This window comes from Branchiostoma lanceolatum, chromosome 2 (genome assembly GCF_035083965.1).
Source record: "Branchiostoma lanceolatum isolate klBraLanc5 chromosome 2, klBraLanc5.hap2, whole genome shotgun sequence".
Classification (NCBI taxonomy): Eukaryota; Metazoa; Chordata; class Leptocardii; order Amphioxiformes; family Branchiostomatidae; genus Branchiostoma; species Branchiostoma lanceolatum.
In genome coordinates this window covers 35,387,038-35,410,462 of record NC_089723.1, presented here as the reverse complement: position 1 = coordinate 35,410,462, position 23,425 = coordinate 35,387,038, and the positions used below count along the sequence as shown (strand labels likewise).

General features: G+C 41.9%; 1 protein-coding gene, 1 long non-coding RNA gene and 1 pseudogene across 2 annotated transcripts; 1 reads left to right on the top strand and 2 right to left on the bottom strand.

The window, feature by feature from the left end:
- Nucleotides 1-175: 175 nt before the first annotated feature.
- Nucleotides 176-1,011, bottom strand: LOC136428847 (uncharacterized). The gene is made up of 2 exons (XR_010754665.1): nucleotides 675-1,011; nucleotides 176-254 (listed from the first exon to the last, which is right to left on the bottom strand). It is a non-coding gene; the product is annotated as an uncharacterized lncRNA (long non-coding RNA).
- Nucleotides 1,012-2,603: 1,592 nt separating this feature from the next.
- On the top strand, nucleotides 2,604-12,226 carry LOC136427012 (patched domain-containing protein 3-like; annotated as a pseudogene).
- A 3,523-nt stretch (nucleotides 12,227-15,749) lies between these two features.
- On the bottom strand, nucleotides 15,750-22,255 carry LOC136427011 (acyl-coenzyme A thioesterase 2, mitochondrial-like). The gene is made up of 9 exons (XM_066415731.1): nucleotides 22,251-22,255; nucleotides 21,271-21,494; nucleotides 20,351-20,608; nucleotides 19,705-19,907; nucleotides 19,180-19,293; nucleotides 17,930-18,015; nucleotides 17,269-17,371; nucleotides 16,391-16,471; nucleotides 15,750-15,887 (listed from the first exon to the last, which is right to left on the bottom strand). The coding sequence occupies exons 1-9, from the start codon at nucleotides 22,253-22,255 to the stop codon at nucleotides 15,750-15,752; spliced, it is 1,212 nt and encodes a 403-aa protein (XP_066271828.1).
- Between the last annotated feature and the right edge of the window lie 1,170 nt (nucleotides 22,256-23,425).

Below are 23,425 nucleotides of genomic sequence, written 5' to 3'. Positions count from 1 at the left end.
TTTTTGTTGTATTTGGTTCATACTTTGAAACATAATGTACTCCGCCAGAGTATGTCAGGACTTCTGCATTTATAAAGTTGACCATATAATATTTTTTAAACATTTCTGAAATCCCATCTCAAAATTTTCCTCCATTCATTGTGTATTTATCATTTAACCAAACCCCTTTGTTTAAAAGGTATGGGTTTTTTTGTTATACAGTACCTCCAAAACCTTCAATCCATAAAAGAACTCTGACCTCCAAGATATCCACTCTAAGGCTACACCAAGCAATTTTTATGGATGACGTCCGCGCGCGCATTGATTTTGGTCTGTTCCAAGAAAAAAAACAAGAAATTGCGCTTCCGGTAACTATGGCCAAAGAGTTCCTTTTTGATTTAATACATTTTTGCAGGCCTGCGAAATCAATGGGATATGGAAAGAAACAGGACAGGACAACTGCTGTTCAACTTCAACCGATTTATTCAAATTATTGCTTTTTTCATGATGGATCAAAAAATTGTTAGTTGTTACACTGTGTTCTCTCATTCAATTTGCGTCCTAACATGTGTCGTCGACTATTATATTTCAAATCTAGGCATCTTGTTTTTTTCGGCCCTTGTCTTTTTTTCGCGCTCTCGCATTAGATTTAGGGTCTCCAAAGGACGTCATCCATAAAAATTACTTGGTGCAGCCTAAACTTAAAATGCAGAAGTCCTTTCTGGAAGATGGGAACTATTAAAGTTGTTTAAAAAAAGGAACTTTGTTTGCTCAGACACATATTCATCACTTTAACAACAAGGAGTGTTGTAGCTTAAACATCACCCCTAATAAATCCTGCAGTTCATTTTCTTGTTTGTCTTTACTTCAAATCCACATATGGCTAAGGCTGCTTCAATAAATTGTGATCGCTGAGCAACTAATTTGCCTGATAGCGGACCTTCAGTTGTATTTTGGTTATTGCCATCACCAAGGGGAAGCACAGCTGAATGCCACTGTGTGTTGGGTATTGATAGAAGTACTTGTTTTTTGCTGTCAGTATTCTGTTTTTGTGACTTTTAATCTATTTGAATATTACCTATCTAAAGTAGATATGTGTTGCTCGCTTCCTGTCGGCCATGGTACACGACCAGAACACGAGATATCGAAACAGGAAGTTCCGCTACAGTACCTTAGCAAGGGGGACCCAAAATTTAAGAGGTCTTATTAAGACCTAGCCATATACCAAATATCAATGCAATCCATACAGGCCTTGAGTTATGCTGGTCTTACACACACACACACACATACAAATGCTACAGAAAACATAACCTTCTTGACGAAGGTAAATACTTGCAGCATGACTCACTCTGTGAGAGAATTCTAACTTGTTATCTCTGTTTGTACAGCTTTTACTGACTTTTGAGAAGGGTTTTGTTAAGAGTTTTCCAAAGTCTCGAATGTCTTTGATGGTGTCAATGTTTACAGTGAAACTAAACACCAGAAGTGAGTGACTGTTGGTACCTCCATGGAAAATAGAGGTATTGTTTTTGACTTGTGTGTGTGTGTTTGATCGTTTGTTTTTTTCCGGGTATTTCTGGTCGGCATAACTTAGGAATGGCTGAATGGATAGTGATGATATATGGAGTGTCGATAGGTCTTGGGAAGACGAAGGTCAAGTTTGGACCCCTTGGTTTGTGACTTTGATACTGCAGTAGAATGTCCGGTTTTTGTATCTTTTGTCCTTGACGTGGTATGGTCTTGATTTTTTTGTGGCAGATAGGAAACAAGACGTGGATAAGGTTTGCACTCCTAGCAGCTTGTTTTGGAACTGCAATCTTTTGTATCTAATAGGCGTGAGATACCTGCTTAAGATAACCATCCTCACATTCCGGACATAAGACGTTGTCTTAACATTCGGTCGTTTGTATTCTGGTTATTACCGTAACCAAGGGGATGCACAGCTGAATGACACCATGTGCTGGGTATTGATAGAAGAGTCCGCTTTTTGTAGTCATCATCTCTTTCGTGCTTTTGTCGGTTTTAATGTGACAAAAAAAGAGACCACTCTGTAATAAAACATTGGATGCGAGACCGCAAAATCATACATCAAAGACTTCCTGCCAAATATAGACCAGGATCAGGAATGCTTCACAAAGTTTTATTTATTCACAGCTGTGACGTTCGATGTTGCTCACGACCAGGCAAGCACGACGCAATCATTACAATAAAGCTTTGTGGACATGCCCACTCGACCTATGTCACAAAGTTTAGAATTACGTTTCCCTACCAGGAAACGAATCTGAACGTTTCCGCCTGTGTTGCCCAATCTCGACGGTCGGGGGCACATAGTCATTGAGCCGCCTTGCCAGTGAAGGGGCTGCTGGAAGTTTGATTCAGTCAGGACTATCTTCTCGACATGTGTGTTGGGATCTTTAACATGCTAGACGTGTGGCTGTCCTCTGGGGGTATGAGGACTCCGAACAATTGTCTTTATGTGTGTTTGCTCCATCGCATTTCAGACATCTGACGAGCCCAACTTTTGGACAAACCATTCTGGAGCTCCATGATGGAACGTAGCTTTTTCGAAAAATGGATGAGCAAAGGTTTCCAGAAGTTCGGACGGGTGATAGCGAGGCAACCACATGCAATATGCATTTCTGTTCGTCTCCCTTCTTGTGGTAGGAGGTCTCGGAGGAGGACTCTATTTTGTAGACGACGAGAACTCTATCGAGAAACTGTACACTCCCGACAATGGGGCGGGGAAGGTTGAGAGGGCATACGTTCAGGAACATTTCCCGATCAACGATTCGGAACACTTTCTACCCTCCCGTTTGATCACGTCGGGGCGGTATGCCGCCCATCATCGTCAGAGGTCGTGGCGATCTAGCAGACGGCAATGTACTACACGAGTCAGTTGTGAATGTGGTTGTTAATCTTCATAAAAACATCGCGCAAATAGAGACAGAAGATCGGGGGTCAAACTTTACCTCCGTCTGTGCTAAATGGAAATCAGAGTGCGTTGTAACCGGCCTGGACCTTTTGGATTTCATCGCGGCACAGGTGCCGAACGTTGCGGTGGGATACCCGCTCTAGGGCAGGATTTTCAGCGGTGCCGTTCTTGGCGGCGTATCGTTGGAAGACGCACTGCACGAAATGGCCTCGTGTCCCGGCGTATACGTACAGGGATTCCTCCGGAAATATTCCATATCCCGGTGCGGATTTAGCGTTTCCGTTAAAACTAACGGATACGCCAAATCCGCACCGGGATATGGAATATTTCCGGAGGAATCCCTGTGCGTATACGCCGGGATACGAGGCCATTTCGTGCAGTGACGGGACGAACACTGTGGAGAGGGCGACGGCTCTCAAACTGATCTACCTTCCCGCGAAGAGGACGATGCGTCGAGCGAGGCGTGGGAGCGCGCGTTCCTCAGCTACATGGCGACGTTTTCCGCGGAGTTCATCGACGTGTCGTGGTCGACGTCCCGCTCCCTGGAGACGGAGATCTCCGATCTGGCCATAAGCTCCGTCCCCACGCTGTCTGCCTACACCGGCAGCTTTCTGATGGCCTTCGCCGTCTTGTCCTGCTTGATGATTGACCCAGTGCGCAGCAAGCCTTTCCTGGGGATGGTGGGCGTCCTGGGCGCAGGGATGGCTGTCCTAGCGACCATCGGCCTCATGTTTTACTGTGGGATCAAGTTTAACACCCTGGTGGCCGCCATGCCTTTCCTAATCATAGGTTAGTACGCAGCACTTGTCACCCAATTATGCCTCTGTCCCATTTCCAATCCGGGGCCCGGGTGGGCTGTTTGCGAAAACGAAAAATGCATATCAAGAAAATGTACAATATATGGTTAGGGTTAATTATCTAACGTTCTCTGTATCTTTTGTTTTCTTTTATGTCATATTTGTCGTTCCCACAAGCTGCCCGGCCGGGCCCCGCTTTGAAAATGGGACCGACGCATGAGAAGTAGTAGTCCACTTTGTTCTGCTGCCGCAGTAGTCTGGACACTTTGCAGCTGCAATCAGTCTTTCTTCAATTCTTTCCACTTTGTAACTCAATTAACTAGCCTGGCATCCAAACCTATTATAGCTCCCGAGTCTCCTCTTCGCAATTAGGTGAGGAGAGGAGATTTGGGAGCTATATAATAGGTGTGGATACCAGTCTAGCAGTTAACTACCTCTGTAACATATAACGTTACATAGCATTGCCGTTGACTGTTGGTCGGAATATTCTAGATCTTTAGTTCATTGTTAGCAATGTTCGCACAATATCACGTGGTTACTCATGGAAGCTTATCTGTGTTGGTAGTAATGATAGTATAATGTTAAACTTTCTTCTAACACTAAGTTAAACGCGGATCAAATTTTCAACGACAACTGTCACCTTCTTCAGGACCAATAATGACCAATCACTTCCGAGCGAGAGGTACAGACACGTGACTTTATTGACACGTGTCTTTGCGGATGCGTGACGTCAGCAATTGGTCAAACGTGCCAGGAAGTTTATGACGCCCACTGTCTCTGTTAAGTGATGGCCGTGGAGTGCCCTGATCATATGGCCTAACGTGGTTACATGTTACTAAGATGCATCCTTTCTCCACCCACTCAGGTGTCGGCGTGGACAACATGTTCATCCTGCTAGCGGCGTGGAGGAAGACCAACCCGTGGGACAGCGTGCAGGAAAGGTCGGCCAACACCTACGCCGAGGCCGGAGTGTCCATCACCATCACCACGCTGACCAACGCCTTGGCCTTCGCGGTGGGTGCCATCACAAGCTTCCCGGGGGTCCGCGTGTTCTGTATGTAAAGCGGGATAGCCATTGTGTTTGCGTACTTGTTTCAGGTTAATTTCTTTGGGGCGTGTATGATATATGACGGGTACCGAGAGAAACAGAACCGACATTTCCTAACGTGCATGGCGGTCCCAGTACCGTCGAAAGACGACACTGTGCGAAAAGGGTCGATTTCCGGACGTTTCAATGATAGGATATTTCCGACAATATTACGTTTCCGACGATATTCAGACGTTTCTTGATCTCGATATCCTAAGTTTACGGATTAATATCTGGAGCCGGAAACGGGAACACATTTAATCGCAATATATCCGGATCCGAATATGTTAAAGTTTTGTTTCCGGATACCAGCCGAATATTCCGACTTTCCAGTAACGTATGCGGATTTTTTTTCAACGGAGAGACCGCGAATACGGATAAATATCTAAAGCCGGAAACGGGAACACATTTAATCGCAACATATCCGGATCCGAAAATGTTAAAGTTTTGTTTCCGGATATTAGCCGAATATTCCGACTTTCCAATAACGTATGCGAATTTTTTTATCAACGGAGAGACCGCGAATACGGATAAATATCTGAAGCCGGAAACGGGAACACATTTAATCGCAACATATCCGGATCCGAATATGTTAAAGTTTTGTTTCCGGATATCAGCCGAATATTCCGAATTTCCAGTAACGTATGCGGATTGTTTTTTCAACGGAGAGACCGCGAATACGGATATATATCTAAAGCCGGAAACGGGAACACATTTAATCGCAACATATCCGGATCCGAATATGTTAAAGTTTTGTTTCCGGATATCAGCCGAATATTCCGACTTTCCAATAACGTATGCGGATTTTTTTATCAACGGAGAGACCGCGAATACGGATTAGTATCTGGAGCCGGAAACGGGAACATGTTTCATTGGTGCATATCCGGATCCGGATATGCTACCGTTTTGTTTCCGGATATCACCCGAATATTCTGACTTTCCGGTAACGTATGCGGGTTTTTTTTTCAACGGAGAGAACGCGAATACGGATTAATATCTGGAGCTGGAAACGGGAACATGTTTCATCGTCGCATACCCGTATCCGGATATGCTGCAGTTTTGTTTCCGGATATCACCCGGATAGTCCAACTTTTTGGCAGCGTATTCGGAGTCGTTCTGCAACGGACATCCAGAATATCCGTAACACTGAGTCCGCAATGTATACGGAATGGTTTTGCTCCTGAAATTATATATCTGAGATTAAACATACTAGCTAGATACATGGCAAAGAAAATACGAAAAGCAAGAATATTTTAAATCACTCTGTAATTGTGTAAGTCCTATATCTGAACAGTTTCATGGTAACGATTACTGATGATTCAGATTCAAGTTAGGCATATAGATTTGGTTATCGGTAGATGTTCTACAACAGCGGAAATACAAATGTAGGTATATAACTTACTACACAGTGAACAATCTTCAACAGTCTTAATTGTGGTAATATATGTACAAAAACATTGCTGTTATAAGTCCTGGAAATCAAGGTACAAGTAATTAAAAGTAAAAATAAGATCAATAGAGACTATACGTGATATAATGTCAATACTCTGAATGAGGGTAATTGAAAACCAATGATACAAATCTCTTACTCGGTAAATCAATGAATATAGAATGTATGCAGAAGTTATATAATAACATTTAGAGGTTCTTTTGTTACCTCTATAAATACATCAGAGTATGAATCATACAAATTTTGCATAGGGATATTCACGTTGTAGTTTACTTATGAACATTTACAATGTGTTTTCACATGATGCTACTCATTCTGGGCGTTTTACGGCACACCCGCAACGGTACGGATTGATTAACTTTGTTAGGCACCAGGTCTAACATGTTATCCGTGTCACATAAAGAAATGTTCTGATACAAATAGTACTGCTTCTTAAACGTAGGTGTTAACAGACATATCATTATTCCAAGATAGGCGTGCGGAAGTCACACAGGTTGTTTTGCTGCAAAGATGTTGCTGCACTGGAACTGTCTTTATAACCCCCCCGTTATACTCAGCGGAAGATGCTGAAAAATAAACGTGGCTAGAATAAATCAAATGTGGAGACGAGTGGAGACCTACTACATCAAATGCGCACCCTCCCTCTCCAATGATATGACACAACGAAATAAACATTGATCGAATCAAAAACAAGATGGTCTACAACACTAAAGACAACATTGACCGGATACCTGTTTACTTAAAGTTTAGCCTTGTCTAATTCCAGTCGGATCATGCATATGGTCAAATAACGATAGCAAAAGGTAAAGTGAACAAAGTCGGCTCAATAAAGAAATGTAAATTATGTTTCCAACAACGTTGAAATACTGCCCAACTGAAACTTTATCTTTGTAGACTTCTCGTGACAAACCCAAACCAAGTCAATGAACTTTGCGATCAGTTGAGTAATAAAAACACTTAAACATATGGATGAAACACAAATTAGGAAAACGGAAAGAAATCGGACTTATTGGCAGACAGTACAGGTACTATACGCATTGCTGGAGAGACTTTGTACATAGAAACACGTGTCGGAAATAGGAACGCAGATTCCGGAATACCATGAGGAAATATGTAACATATACGGACAACAGATATTCTAAGATATTAACCGGACACGCAAATGAACAATTCCTGTGTCGAAATATTTCCGAAAATGCTGTGTGGAAATTCTTGTTTGGAAATGTCCAGATATACGCGACATGTGTAACCTTCAGATTTGCCTAGAAATCTACCTTTCTCGTATAGGGAAGGAAATATGTTACATACACTGTATACGGAAAACTGGTATTCCCGGATATAAGGGCAAATAGAGAAAAACACATATCTGAACCACTTAAACGCACGTGGCACGTATACGGAAGAATCAGGAGTACTGCTTTTGCCTGGGCATAGGGTAGCAACAGTTTCTTAGTCAATATATTTAGCATATCTATGTATAGTCAGAATGCTGAAACATGGGTTGTTGTGATATATCAACAACGCGTATCGGTCTTACGAAACGCCCCTGTACAGTATCCAAAACAAAAACAAAACAATGTCACGAAATAAAGACTGTTTTCTTTCGGATCGCATATGCATAAAAATAATTTCTAAATCATTTCAAGGTACTGTCAAAGATAATTTCAACAGACTGAACAGATTATAATACCATTCCTGTATGATATGTTAAAGTTAAAACAGATCCTAAGGTCGAACAGAAAATCTAAAAAGAATTGAAAAATAAAAACCCTTATCAAATGATGTGGCTAGAAACACAACATTCTTTTTGTTACTAAACTCGACAGGACAGCAGCAAGATAATGTTTATTATCCTCACATAACCAGGTCACAGTCCTTAATATGATGAGTATCAGGTCACCAAACACGTAGCATTTTCCTGAGAACTGATATTTCACGATACGACACAACTAAGGATTGTTGTTTTTGCTTGGACTTGATATATTCGGCATAGGTATATTCCGAAAATTTCTAATATTTGTCAGGTATATTGACTCTTCTCTGTAGTCATGTTACAGCATGGATTTCTGTAGTATTCCAACCCCTGATATCTCCGTACACAGAGGGAAACACATATTCGGAGTAAAGAAATGACCATTAACAGTATTCGGGAAAATGTTGATTACTGATATTCCGTATACACACATGTTTTCTATTATGATACATGTGGGTGGCCTGTTGTGCTTCACGGAAGAGCTGCTTGAAAACAATTTCTGTGAAACTCTCCTAGCTGCAAATTGACACACTAGAGTAAGAAATGACTAATTTCTGATGTAGGTATTAGTTTAACCCGTCTCCAATTGTAGATATTGGAAGTTCAGTTACCGTGTTCTCGGCTTGTCCATGCTCCGCTGAGGTCACTGCACCCCGTTGTCCTCGTACCATCCACTTCGGTCCCGAGTACATGCAGGTCATTCCTCGTCTTTGCAAGTTGGTTCAGAAAAGACGAATCTCGCGGTGTATTCCGTCAGATCGTATTGAGAATAGGATGTTAAAGAAGAGACTCGGGCTCTGGCAGATACCTCCGGCACACGCTGAAACAGCTCACCCCGGCTCTTTCTCCAACTCTGCCGGAACCGTTAAGTTTGGCGCTAACATTCCAGGAATGCGTCATAGATGAACGGACCAATCAGAAATCAGGCATATTTTCCAAACCATCTGGTGGCCAGATCTTATCGTAATTGTGCACATACCAATGTCCCAACTGAGAAGACAGACAAGCCAGTACGGTTTTGGAAGGGTGCCCATATATATATATGAATACATTTCCATGGCAGGCCACACGCTTGTCTTCATATCATGCTTTAGCAATAGATTGATGCAGGTATTTCAATTGTGCACATGCATGTATAAATCGGTTATGGAAATCTAACTTAAGTTGCTTTGATTGGCACAAGATCACAAAGTGTGTCACTGTTTGGCTTAATGCACTCGTGCAATTCTTTTTTAGATTTCAAGAACTACCAGAAACCCGAAGTTGTGTATTTGCTGATCGATTTGATAGTTTCAAGCACGGAGACAAAAAGCTCCTCCTAGAGGCAACATATATTATTGTACCGACCGTATCTTGGTCATGATACGCGCAAATACGTCCGGAAATCTAAGTGTCCCACAATGCCCTTCTGCTGTGGATTGTCATTTCCGGACTTATTTCCGGACAACTGTTTTGATTCTTGTCATTTTCGGAGTCCGGAACTCCTTCAGAAAACATGCTTCGTATACGGACAAAAGATAAACCAAGATATTTCCTGGACACAAAAATGAACAATTCCGGAATCGGAATATTTCCCGATATGCTGTGTCGAAATTCCTGTTTGGAAACTGTCCGAATACGCGGCACGTTCAACATTCAGATTTTTTTATTTTATCACAGAGAACGAAATATATTGCGTAAACGGAACATCATCATCATCATCATCATCATCATCATAGTCGCCGCGTTCATCGGTTGACGATGCGGGCCATCATATGTATTCCCGGATATGTGGGAAAGTACAGTAAAACGCATACCTTAACCTGGACTGCAGAAACTAAAATGGCACATAATCGGTAGTACTTGCTTTGCATTAATAAAGATAGCAATTGTTTTGGATTCGAAATATTATCGGATATGTGTCATGACAAAGTCAACAGATATCTTCGTGTATGTAAAGAAACACACATTTGGAGTAATGAAACTCCCATGTACGGTATATCCTAAGTCATATTTTGCTTGATCTGCAACGAAACAATTCCTGATTCAATATATTTCCGTAAATGTTGTGTATTGACAAAATGTCCGAAAACGTTCAGAATACTTGGCATGTCCAGTTATGTGTCAAAGTTCGGATTTTGTCCAGAAATAGACCGCTTTCGCGCTTGACAACAGATTTCTCTGTATACATAACGAAATACGTATCCGGAGTTATGATACGAACTTGTAAAGAGTCCGGTAAATAAATAAAAAACTATATTTGTCCGGATTTGCTGGGAATAATTTCTTGAATCACAATATTTCCGGATATTTCAGGTGTCAATATAAGTACTCGAAAATAGTCCGTATATTTGACATGCCCAGTGATGTGTCAAACTTTGGATTTGTCAGGAAATGAATAGCAACATTTTCGGAGTCAATACATTCCCGGATATCTTACCTGTCACGGCAGAGTCAGAATACAACATGGATTGCCGAAGTATCTTAACAACAAATATATCCGTATTCATACAGAAACACGTATCCGGAGTTACGATACGACCATGAACTGTATCCGGAAAAATAAAAAGTTGTATTTATCCGAATTTGCTAGGAAATATTTCTTGATTCAAAATATTTCCGAATATGTTAGGTATCGATTTGAGTACTTGGAAACGGTCCGAATATGTAACATGCCCAGTGATGTGTCAATATCGGATTTGTCCGGAAATGGACCCCTTTCGCGCAGTGCGACCAGTCGGGTTGTTGCCAGCAATCTTGCTGCAGGGGGGATGCACAGGCGGTAGTCCAACAGGGCGGCAAAGATCACAATGACCACCTCATTATGTTATTCTTCAAAAGGTGCTACGGACCTTTCGTGACGAACGTGTGGGTCAAAGTCGTAGTCATGGTCGTGTTTCTCGGGTACCTGGGCGTCGCGATTTGGGGGTGCGTCCAGTTGAGGGAGGGGGTCCAGCTCAGTAAGCTGGCGGGCGACGCCTCGTACGTTGCCCGCTTCCTCGAGCAGGACGACCGCTACTTCAGCGAGTACGACATCAGGGTCGCTGTGGTCGTAACAGAAGAACTAGACTATTGGGACCCTGACGTGCAGGATCGAGTGGAGAACATGTTAGCGGGGTTTGAGGACACCGCGTTCACGTACGGCAAGAACGAGTCTGAGTCGTGGCTACGTGATTTCTTAGCGTATACAGACCTGATATGCTCCAATCCCCTACTACCGCCTTCGCAACAGCTGAATCCAGCTGACAAAACGTCCTTCATACGGTGCCTCAGAGACCGTTTTCTTGAGAGATCTGAATTCACCAGATATGCCCAAGACATAGAGTTCAACGAACTAGGCACAGAAATCATAGCCAGTCGGTTTTTCGTTCAGACGAAGCAGATTGACGGGACTATAAGGGAGAAAAACATGATGCTAAAGATGAGAGATTTGGCTTCCGAGTCGTCTGTTGAAGCGATTGTTTACCATCCGGCGTTCGTTTACTACGATCAGTACACCGCCATTCTACCCAACACCTTGCAAAACTTGGGTATCGCCACGGCTGCCATGTTGGTCGTGTCTCTCTTCCTCATGCCCCATCCAATCAACGCCGTCTGGGTCACTCTCACCATTGCGTCCATCTGTACCGGGGTACTCGGCTTCATGACGCTCTGGGCCGTCAATCTAGACAGCGTTTCCATGATTAACATCATCATGTGCATCGGCTTCTCCGTCGATTTTTCGGCTCACATCGTCTACTCCTTTGTCACTGCAGAAGAAAGTGGTCGTGACGCCAGAGCTGTGCATGCGCTCTACAGTCTGGGCGTGCCGATTCTCCAGGGGTCGTTGTCGACCATCCTGGGTATAGCCGCGCTGAGCACGGCTCCCTCGTACGGCTTTCGTACCTTTTTCAAAACGATGTTCTTGGTCATCGTGTTTGGTCTCGCGCACGGTATCATCTTCCTTCCCGTCATGCTGTCCTGTTTGGGTCCGCAAGGGGCGGTAAAGTCAAGGGAGAACAACCGCAACATCGAAAAGGGTGTAGAATTAGAGGCTAGAAACGAAAACCCACTGATGACCGTTAGTATGAGAGTCTGGCTCGACCATTTGAAGGAGGAAAATAGACAGAAAAACAAGGGTACCACTGAAAGCCAATCAAATCTGACGGCGAACCCAGAAATGGGTGTTTCAACGGAGGCAGAGCTCTGGCATGCCCCTTTTCCGTAAGTCGACTTGGCAAACTATGTTGATTTCCCGTATTAGAAAAACACGTAATTCAACTCTTAACTATGCAGATGCTAATGCTAGAGATGTTACGCATCATTTCAAGCTACAGAAATTGTGGGCGTTTCTTGTAGGATGACTCCAGAGGGAATGATATCTCATGTCTGCAATCAGATGCAGTCAACATCACTAGAAACCAATTACCCAAGTGACCAGATATTTGGAAAGTGCTATTATTTCTCAGTGGTAAATACACCGCTTGTGACATATGTAGGTTAAATCAAAGGTCTTGGTAGTCCTTCGAGTCGAAGATGACTGTCAGTGTGTCTCTCACGCAGGATGTGACCTCATGTGGCTTCTCAGACCAACACTTGAGGCACACAGCCGTCCGCACTTCGCACATTGGTGGTCGGTCGTCAGGACTGCTGTCTCTGCTGCCCTATGGCGTTTGGTCCTTGCAGCAATAAGGCGCTGCCTCCTTTCTTGTTCAAAGTTTGTTGTAGCTCGGAATATAAGTGCCCTCCAGGCTGTTCTGTCACTCGCCGATGACTCCAGTTGGGGAGGCTTAATGCCGCACCATTTTAGGTTACTCTTGAGTGTGTCCTTATACATGAGCTTGGGTCTTCCTCTTTTCCGAGAGCACGTGCCGGGAGCCCAACTTCAACTCCCCATACATAAGCTGTCTGGGGATACGGTTGTCGGGCATTCTAACAACATGGCCAGTCCAGCGGAGTTGGGACTTTAGCAGCATAGATTCAACACGTGTACATTGGGCCAAGTCTAGTACCTGCTGGTTGGTGACCCTATCCTGCCAAGAGATGTTCAGGATTCTGCGTAAAGACCTCATGTGAAACTGTTCGAGCTGGTTAAATCAAAGGTAACCACCACCATATATAGATTATGTACAATTAGGACGTCATCAACGTCATCAACAATCAGTAATAATCAGCAGTGAACTTGTAATCAAACAATCTACAAAAGTTCTAAATGTTTCACGGAGTTATAACGTTATCTTGTTGATCACGAAAGATACGACGAAAACACCCTTTGCTCTACAGGTATGCAATGCAACGCAACCAATGCAATGGTTCTATTTCTATGCAATATAACTGCAATGCAAGTTCTAGAGGAAGATAGTTACGTCCTCTAGAACAGTGTCTTTTTCACGTGAAGTTTTATTTCCCGTGTGTGCAATTGTGGCTCAGTTATAACATTTGCATTTTAGACAAAGGCAAGCATTAAACAAGAGATTTTGGTGAGCAATGCAACATTAATCCAATATGTTATGCATTCAAAAAGTATACGGCGTGGAAGATGCAACCATCAATGCAATATACATTGTACTTGGAAGTGAAGGGCAATTTAAGGTCAAAGACTATCTAACACTAACAGGATACTAGTATAAGATTGAATGTCCCAGGTGTCAAAGGTCATGTCATTCCCTGTCTCCAAAGTCCTGTTATTGATAATGCTGTTTTAGAGATGTTTGAGGACGTTTTGTCTTTGGTGTGCCCCCTGAGTCTGTCTGCTTGTGTTTCAGCAACATTGGTAAGCACACTCAGGAAGCTATGCATTTGGGTGATGATATTTGTTGGTATGTGTGTTACTATTGGTCTTGAAAAGTGGCAAAGGTACATTTTGTGCCTTTTTCATGATATTGGGCATGCAGACAGCTTAATCGGAGATGTACATTGTACACTATTAGATGTAAATCATGCAAATTAGAATAATCAGAGAGGACCTTGCAAGAAAACAACAAATTTGCAAAAACTCTACTTATCACACGGTGGTATGAGATCCACCATTTCTTGTTGATTAAGTACTCATAACCTTCCACCAAGGACATTACATGTATCATGATGTCCTTGGTTCTACTTGTACGCAATACAACTTCAATGCAAATTGTATTAGATTTTTCACATTTTCCACAAGTTTTATTTTCTGTGAATGTAAGGAGTTACTTTATCATTAGACAAAAGCAGCAAAAAAAGATGCAGGTAACTGGTATGGTAAGCAAGGCAACATAGATACAATATGCTACGTTATATATTTGTAAAAGAATATGGAAGATGCAACTATCAATGCAATTTACTTTTTGTATGGCTTTTTAATGTAACGTTACTGCCTAACTAATCAACGTGTATGGTGGATTTACACAAGAAAATCAAATCTCATTGTTATCCACTCCAGAATAGCCATGTCATCATCTTTTGTTGTTGCTACCTTTGATCTTTATTGACACAACAAAAGTACAGCAACTTTCATAAGGTCTTCCACAGCTATACATACATGTACAAACAAACTTGCAAGTGGAAGTAACGTACATACAAGGATGCAAATAAATCAAGATGTTGAGTTAAATGTATCATTTACGTATACACAACTGGTTCTTAAGTCTAAACAGTCTTTGATTTATCCGAAGTACATTTGGTACACAGTAAGGGTTATCTCTTAGATTTGGGATGCTTATAAGTTATGTGACTCTACAGATAATTTCTGCTATGCTGTTTTCTTAATGACATGGAATTGCAACAAAATAAATGGGATTTACTCAGTACGTCCAGCTTGTTTTTTTTTCTTGATGTTTTGTTTACCAAAACTCCAGTATGGGGTGTTATTTTCCAATAGGTAACAATTCTAGGGGGTGAAAGATGCATACTACTTCAGTAACTTCACAGTATTAACTTAAAGTAACCATTACTCCTAAACGCATCAAAAAGCCTTCAGCAAAATTCTACTGAGCTCCATTGTATTCTTTTACATGATTCTTATCGTTTACAAAGTTAGATGTTAGTATACATTGTATAATTCATGTGCTCAAAGGCATTCCTTTTTTACAACATGGACATTACAAGGCGTTACATTATAATACAAAGGCAGTTCATGTAAATTATTCTAAAAAAAGTGTGTGCACCGTTAGACCTATTTTTATGCACGCGTTGTATCTAAGTGTTTCCTGAACAAATCCAAAATCTTGTGCCAGGAGTCCTCTTGGGCTGCGGCATGGCTTTTAGGCTCCCCACCCATGAGTATGCACGTGTCTAGAAAATGCAAAATTGATATTTGATACATGTCATTCAAAACAAGGAATCATTGTCACCGCAATTTCTACTTCCACAAAAATAATGGCTCCACCTGATGCATTAGATTTCTTACTAAAAGTGACAAAATTTATCACGTACTGTGCATGAACAATTTCACAAAAGGACTTTAAAGTAGTGTGCATATAACTTCCAAAGAAGTCAAATTCCCCTTCTTCATGAGTCATGATTTCTTAATCTATGTATTTATATCATCTGAAGACAGCTGGGTTGCCCCTTCAATATATAAAAGTTGATTTCCAGAGGACCAGCATATACAGGACAATACATGCTTCATTCAGTCAGGTGGAGACAAGAGTGGACGACATTCAGTAGAACAAATAAAATCTGATGTCAAAACAAAAACGTCCATAACTCAGTGTCTTAGCCATTTCAAGGTCAAAATCAATAAAGGTCAAACGTTGCAGTGGCAGTGGAGGTCAAATTGATTGACACTGAGACTCAGCCATATTTTTTAAGCAGCAACATTAACTGCACTCACCATAAACGTTATGGTAGAACAGGCTACAGTGTGGCGTGTATGGTGGTTCTATCAGATGTCCTGATCTTGGGTACTGCAGCAAGGTGTAGTTAGTCTTCTCGTGAGCGTTCATTCTAGCAATAGCCTGCATGTGGAGAGCAACGTTAACGGTTCAAAAGGAGAGGGTTGTGCAGTTCCAATAAGCCAATCCACAGTTGGAAATGCACATGTGCACTGTGATGCTTTGTGGGTATAAATGTCAGAGTTGAAGGCCCTTGCCATATAGATATTACCGTAAGTCTAAAGAATGGACAAGGCTAGAATGCATACTACTGTGAACTGGCTTGCACAGAGGGAATGCTACAGATGTGTCAATTATCTGAAATTCATTATTTACTTGGACCAGGCCTGTCGTTTGTTTTGTTTGCCTCTCAGAAGAAGCCGTGGTCCCAGGTTTCAAACCAGGTGCCTTGTTCACGGTGACAATATTCATCTATTAAGTAATACCTGGAGGCATGAATCAAGAACTGGAAGAATATGACTTGTAAGATTTGATTTTCAATAACTTTGTATTATTGTACAAACATCTATGTTCATGATGATTGAATAATGCTAAATCTATTTTGGTAGAACCACGCCATAGCCTACCTGATTTGCGAAGGGTACTGCCTGGACATTGAGGTCATCTTCCCCTGCCACAAACATGATGGGGCAATGAGCCTTCTCCACCTGGAAACATTCAACAGGATCCCCAAATTCCTTAATGATAGAGTGTTCATAGGTAATGGCAGTAGTGTTATCAAACCCAGAGCTGTCTAGATCTCCAGTACCCGTCCCTCCATCCTGAACACATGCCGCGATGCTAATTCATGCCAGTCATCTCAATTTGCTGCTCCTATGATTTGTTCTGAAGCTGTGAAGATTCTACTCTGTCGGACTACTTCCTATTTTGACTTCCTATATTGTTCCTATCCTGATAAGGCCACATTGATTCGATTAAATGGATGACATCCATTTGGAACCCCAAAACTGATGCAAGCGTGCTAATAAACAAAGTCTGGCAAAAAGAAATGTTGCATTCACCATGAAAATCTAAGTGGTCAGGAAGGTTGAACAAAACGCTAACACACAAGAGTAAGGTATAGCGAATTGTAGATTCTTCATTTTCATTTTCTTCTCATCCTCTTTTTTGAGTTTGGAATAGATTTTGGCATTCTACGACATTAGTATAGTTTCAAATATCTTTTTTGTATTTCGTGGTATATATTTGATCATTTTGCAGCTGCTGTCTACGATTTACAGTATGGTTGAAAACTTTTTTTTTGGAAACGGATGAAAATTGATGCGCGCGCGGATGTCATCCATTGATCAAATCAACATGGACTAAAGTAAAACTCATGAATACATCATTCAAGCTTTCACTCACTGGGCGTTTAAGATCTTGTCTAAGCTGACAAATTTTCGAGATTAGGGTTATGTTTGGTATATCATATCGGAAACTGTTGGAAGGTAAGAAATGTTCTAACCTGAATGCAGGCTTTCAGACCATTTCCTTTGGTTGCGTCCTCCAATCCATTTACAAGGTTTATAAAACCCTCTTTGGTGACTTCAAATTGATCGGGTATCCATCTGCAAATGGTGAAAAGTGACAAGAACAGTTGAATCAATGATGATGAAACTGCGCATACAGTGTAACAATAGCCCAACGAGGATAAGATTGAAACAGAATTTTTCAAAGACAGCATGGCTTCATATATAGCTACAAGTGTAGCTTCCAACCAACTCTAGTGGTTGCAAAGGTAAAATAGATGACTTAAAGGTCGGGGGGGGGGGCAAATGTTGTCTTAACGGTTATTTTTACAGTCCGACTACTTAAATATGGGCGATAAATAAAACAACTGGAATGCATCAGGACACTTCAAGATCATATTGCAATCATACAGATCGATATTCTACATGCATATTGTCAAGTATATCAATAAACTGAACACTCAGATGTACAACTCGAAGACTTTATGTCCCTAGTACTAGCGGTCGACGAAAAAAAAAGCTTAAGGGTCGGTAGATTTTTGCTTAGGTCGATTGGATAACCTGAAACACCTTTTTCCCTGAAGCCTAATTGCGTTAATTCATAGTTTGTTCTCTCCCTCACTGAATGTCATGCAAGAAGAGTGTGAATGAGCTTACTGTATACAAGGGAAGGCTTTGTCCTTGTAAGGCAGCGGAGCACCGACCACCGCAGTGGGAGATCCAATAGCTGCGACAGCTCCAATCTGTGCAAAAGTGATGTCTCATGATGAGTGCTGTGTATCTAAACCCCGGACCAGTTCAAGTCCAAAAAAACCTAAACGTCTGGAAACAAGTCCGGACTTGAAAAAAAATCTCTCGCTTATACTTTCATTTGTGTTTTAAACCATCTTAAACATTCCTTAGATCATGAAATTTGCACTGAAAAAATATGAAAACATTACTTTTTGGGGGTTTATAACAGAACTTTTGTGTTTACTATTGACTGCCGGCACCTCGGGCGATATGGAATACACCGTGTTCTATTCTTTATATCGGGTATTCCGGACCAGTCCATTATTTTACATTATCACATAGGTAGATGGCGTCGACCAATCAGAAGCCTCCATTGCCCACAATAAGTGGTCTGTTATCACGCCATAACACACCACTTATTGACGTCATGTCAGAACACAACCGTTCCATTTTGTAGAGGGGGTATCTTTTTGATGAATCTTTTTCTTAACCTTGTTTAAAAAGTATTTATAACCGTTGCATTTTGTAGAGGGGGTATCTATTTGATGAATCTTTTTCTTAACCTTGTTTAAAAAATCTTTATTGTCTTAGAATTCCTAAATATCTCCTTAGAATACATGAAAAAGGGAAAACAATTTAAAATTCCCAAAAATGTTCCGCGTGTTCCATTTGCTGTTGGCCAAAGAAACCACGTTCTATCTAAGGTTCCGCGCGTTCCATTTCCTGCTGGCCAAAGAACCTGTGTTCAATTCAGGTTACCTGAGGTCATATTGCAGGGAGATTCTTCAATGATAACATTTTCTGACTGACCTGAAACCGACCCTCCTATCCTGTGTGGTTGAAATAAATAAATCAGGCAACAGTTGTACATATTCTTCATCATCTTCTGTTAAAAAAGGACAAATGTGAATTCTAAAATGCATTCTTAATAGTATAAGGGATCTATGCGTCAAACAGAAATTGTCTACTCATATATGCGTCAGTTTGGATAAGCTATATGATAATAACGTTAATTAACCCTTAAGTATCGCACGTACTAGTTTTGGAGTCGTGTGGCACGGGCTGCCATTGAATAATTCGAATACGCCTCGCGTGTACCGCTGTCAAAAATTCAAATACCAGATTGATACACCTGTATTTTTGGGAAACAGCAACATAACAAAGAATTTATATACCTTGTCCATGTATGCTGCCATGCATAAAGCTAAATATCCTCCTTGGGAAGTGCCTAAAACACCCACGCCACGGCTACGGACATATGGAAGGCTCAACAACCAGTCTGCTGCTTCCTGTGTCAAAATGTATGAACCAATATCTTTGTGAATGTCAGAATTAATGTTGACTCAGGATGGTCCCCCCCCCCCCCGTCGTCGAATGTCAGAGGGGACAAATGTCAACAAAACAGTGTTTAAGCATTGCATTAGTCACTGTGGGTGCCCTCGTTTTTTTCCTATACCAACATTAATGTTCTTGGTTAGATCCTCTGTATTATCTTATAATGCAGTCATTGATATTAAGTTATTGTAGTAGTCGTAATTCAATTCATCAACAACTGAAATAAAGAAACTGTGCATCAGTTAATTCTCTATATCTTTCAGTTATTTACTTGTACATGTCTATGCACAGTTTGTCATACTCCTAGACAGTACCGTTGTTTATTTATACATGTACTTTTGTTTTTAATATCAATGAGGGTGTACCTCAAAATAATCAAGATCAACGTCAGCAATGTCTTTCGGAAGGTCGTCATAAGCAAAATACGCCAGAGCCAGTGCAGCGAAACCTCGTGATGCGAGCAAAGCGGCGCGGTACTCAGGCAAGCCTCCACCGGATCCATAGATGTCTATAACTCCGGCAAACAGACCGTCACCTGTGTTAGCAATTATAATAGATGCATGAGAAACTAAAAACGCGGTTAGTAGATTGACTACGACACAGATTGTCCCATTGAAATCTATAATCTCTTGCACAGTTGCTCAAAATCCCATGTTTGTGTTTCTTAATGTACATTACTCCGCTGCTTGGCCATCTGGATCAAATTCCGTGGGCCGGAGTTCGATCCTAGGGTTGGCCCAAGTTCGGACATCTTGTAAGAAATTGCTTTTATCATTTTGGATGGTGACATAAATCCAGCGGCCCCTTGTATGAGGGGGCTTCAGGCGTAAGCTTAAAGCATCAAACCACTGCATGTAAATGAACCCGGCACACTTACCGAGATGAGTAGGGTTGACTTGGCAAATATGCGAGCCGTAGCAAAGTGAAATCCGCATTGCACAACTGACTAACATGCTTCACTTTACATTTAGAAAGCTGAAACAGAAAGCAGAGCAGGACACATCAACTCACCTGGAGGTAAGAATAAAGTTCCTCGGACACGCCCTTCTTTCACCTGTATCCTCTTCACTCCGCCCCCCATGTACCATCTCTCTACAGTCTTGGTCGCGAGCCAGGGCAGATTCTCTTCTCCCATCACGTCTAAGTGTCCGTCGTGCACCCTTATGTCTACCAGGAACGGTGTCGAGACGTCTTTCTTCTTGAGACGGAGTCCAGGTTTCTGACCAGGTGAGAGTTGCATGCTCCAGAACAGACCCATCTGATCAACACCTGCACATCAAAAAAAAACTTTTTAGAATATCTTTGATCCATGATTTAAACAAATCCATGGATCGATGTACCAATTTACCAAATATTGGACTGGGGTACCTAATCCATCAGTTCGTTCTGGATCAAACCGAGTGACATTGACGTCATTTCCGATGTGGCGTAAAGCCGGCGGCCCCAACGTAACACACTTATTGAGAAGAGGCAGTGGTGACCCAGTAGAGTAGAGTGTACATGTATGTGTTTGCCTAATATGAGAGTCATTGCAGCGAAACCGCACTGCACTATACCACTACGCTACTTGAAAAAGCAAATATACCTGAATACGACACTCCCAACGAATGTTACTAGGCCACGACAACCCTCCTCTTGTCATCACCCCTGGAGTGAGAATATGACTGGAAGTGGTAGTCCCTTCCCCAGGCTACAAATATGTACAGATATATAAGACAAAAAACACAGATATATAAGCAAAGACAAAGAAACAAAGACAAAGAAACACAGATATATAAGCAAAGAAACTAAGAGAGCTACGACTGCTCGCAGAAAAGAAGACACAGTGGAAAGAAATGAAGAAAGACTGAATACAGCCAGAGGCTGTTTCCACAACCTCCGAGCCGCAGAATACAGTGGATCATCATCATATAAGACATTGAAGAATATACCTTTATACAGCCCTCCCAGTGAAGGTTGTTTGGCCATGACAACCCTTCCCGTGTCATCAGCCCTGTAGTGTGCGTATGACTGGAAGCGGGCGGTCCCCTCCACCAGCCGTGCATGTAAGGTGACCGGTTGTCTGGGAGCCAGTCTCTCCACGGTGATGTCCACCTTGTCGTCAACCAGGGCTTTGGCTGGTGTCACCAGAAGTTGAACCTGGCTGCTCAGTTTTCTTTAAAAAAACATTACCATAGATTGTTCAGAACACAAGATATAAAAACCGGAAGTTTCGTTGCAGTGCCATAGGGGGCCCAAAATCTTACCATTTGGAGGTCGAACAAAGACCTACCCACCTACTGAATATGAAGATAATCCGTCTCGGCATTCTTGAGTTATCGTCCTGTGGACACATTCCAGTACAATTCCTAGAATTCTTGCAGACTGCACACAATACTATATCATTAGGCTAGCCCATAATAGGTGACTAATTCACTATCACATTTTCAAGATGTCATCCCGGACCAAACTGTTAGGTTTGATCCACTCACACCGGGAAGGACCCCTACTCTTTTCGATAAGTGTAGCGGGTTCTTTGACATGCTCGAGGTGTGGCTCTCCTCAAACACGGGACCTCCATTTAACGTTCTATCCAAGGGACGGCCCGAACTGAAGCTAGGTACTCATTGCCACCTGAGTAAAGTGAGGACACAACGTCAACGGGACAAATCAATGGAACCCCTGATTTAAACCCAGGACCTCTGGGATCCTCTGGGTTCTGAGCCAAACAACCTGCCACTGACCAAGACGCCACAATATCAGAAATAACAGACGGGCAGAGTATTATGTTTTACCTAACTGTTATAATTAACGTTGCAAATTGAGGATCACTGAGACAAAAACGTTACCTACCTGCATTGTATCCGGCCAATATGCAGCATGGCACATCGGTAAAAGCTGCACAAGATCATTTTTCTATCACAAGGCATACCGCATGCTATACTGGCCTCAAGTACTGTATTGTAACTTGTTGTTGTCCTAGTTTCAGGTCTATGGTTGCGCTAGAGACTGGTCAGTGACTGTCGTCTTATCTCGTCACGACCACGGAGAGTTCAAAAGTTCACCGAATAGAGTAACGGAAGGAGGCCAAAGTCCGACAAGGGTCCAAAGTCCGACCAAGGAGCTCCTTGGTCCTACGAGGGTCCAAAGTCCGACAAGGGTCCAGTGTATGCACATAACGGACAACTGACTCTACATAGTCTGCTAGAAGCTGAGAGCTTAAACGAGACATACAACATTACAGAGGGAAGCAGAGACACGGATATCATCACTCTAGCCGGGATGAGAGAAGACCTTCCTGAGACAATCAACAAGCAGATGTACTTACTAATAGCCCTCTCCCGGTACGTCGAGAGTACGCACAGACTAGATGCGCTCTCCTAGAAACGGTTTAACCCTTCCAGCAACACGCAAGACCAAGTTGCCAATAGTTAAATCATATATCCTAGACAATAGACTCGTAACTGAACAAAGCGTAATCCAGCACCAAGAGATCAAGTCTAGCGATATAATAGGCTTTAAACAAAGACAACAACAACAATAGCAGTAGCAAACTGGTTATAAGTCTTTCCCTTGAAAAACTGCAAAGTCAGAAGTTGTGTCGAAGTTGATAGCGCAAGCAGTTAACGATTGAAATATCTGTAAGTTATGCATTTGACCGGCTATTCGCGGAGGTTGGCGAGAGAACTTTTCGAGGCCATGGCGTCCATAACTGGCAGTGGCAATTAATATATCGCTGTGTGTTCTCTGTCTTTCAGGTCGAAGAAGAGTTCGGAGACCTCATATCTCCGTGAACAATTCTATTTATGCAAATGACTCACAAATTTACATAATATATGCTTCATCATAAACACCTTTATCTTACTTACACATGTTGCAATATTGACAGCCCTATAAGTTTCAAATTAGATGAATTATGGTGTTTTTGCATTAATTATGTTAAGTAGGAATTTTTTTGCATAATTGGTATCTGTTAATGCTCCACTTTCCATAAACTACATATGTTACATGTATTTGAGTCTTATAATGGAAAACATTGCAAATATAGATTTTCCTCATTAGCTATGCAAATTTAGTCTCAATAAGCATAATTTGTACTTCATTGTG

Bases quoted from the DNA above. Each gene is read 5' to 3' on its own strand.
- LOC136427011 (XM_066415731.1), bottom strand. The intron at 20,609-21,270 runs GTATATTCTTCA...TTTGATGTGCAG, and splicing joins ACTGGGAGGGCTGTATAAAG to GTGTTGATCAGATGGGTCTG. The intron at 15,888-16,390 runs GTAGGCTATGGC...CTCCACATGCAG, and splicing joins CAGTACCCTTCGCAAATCAG to GCTATTGCTAGAATGAACGC.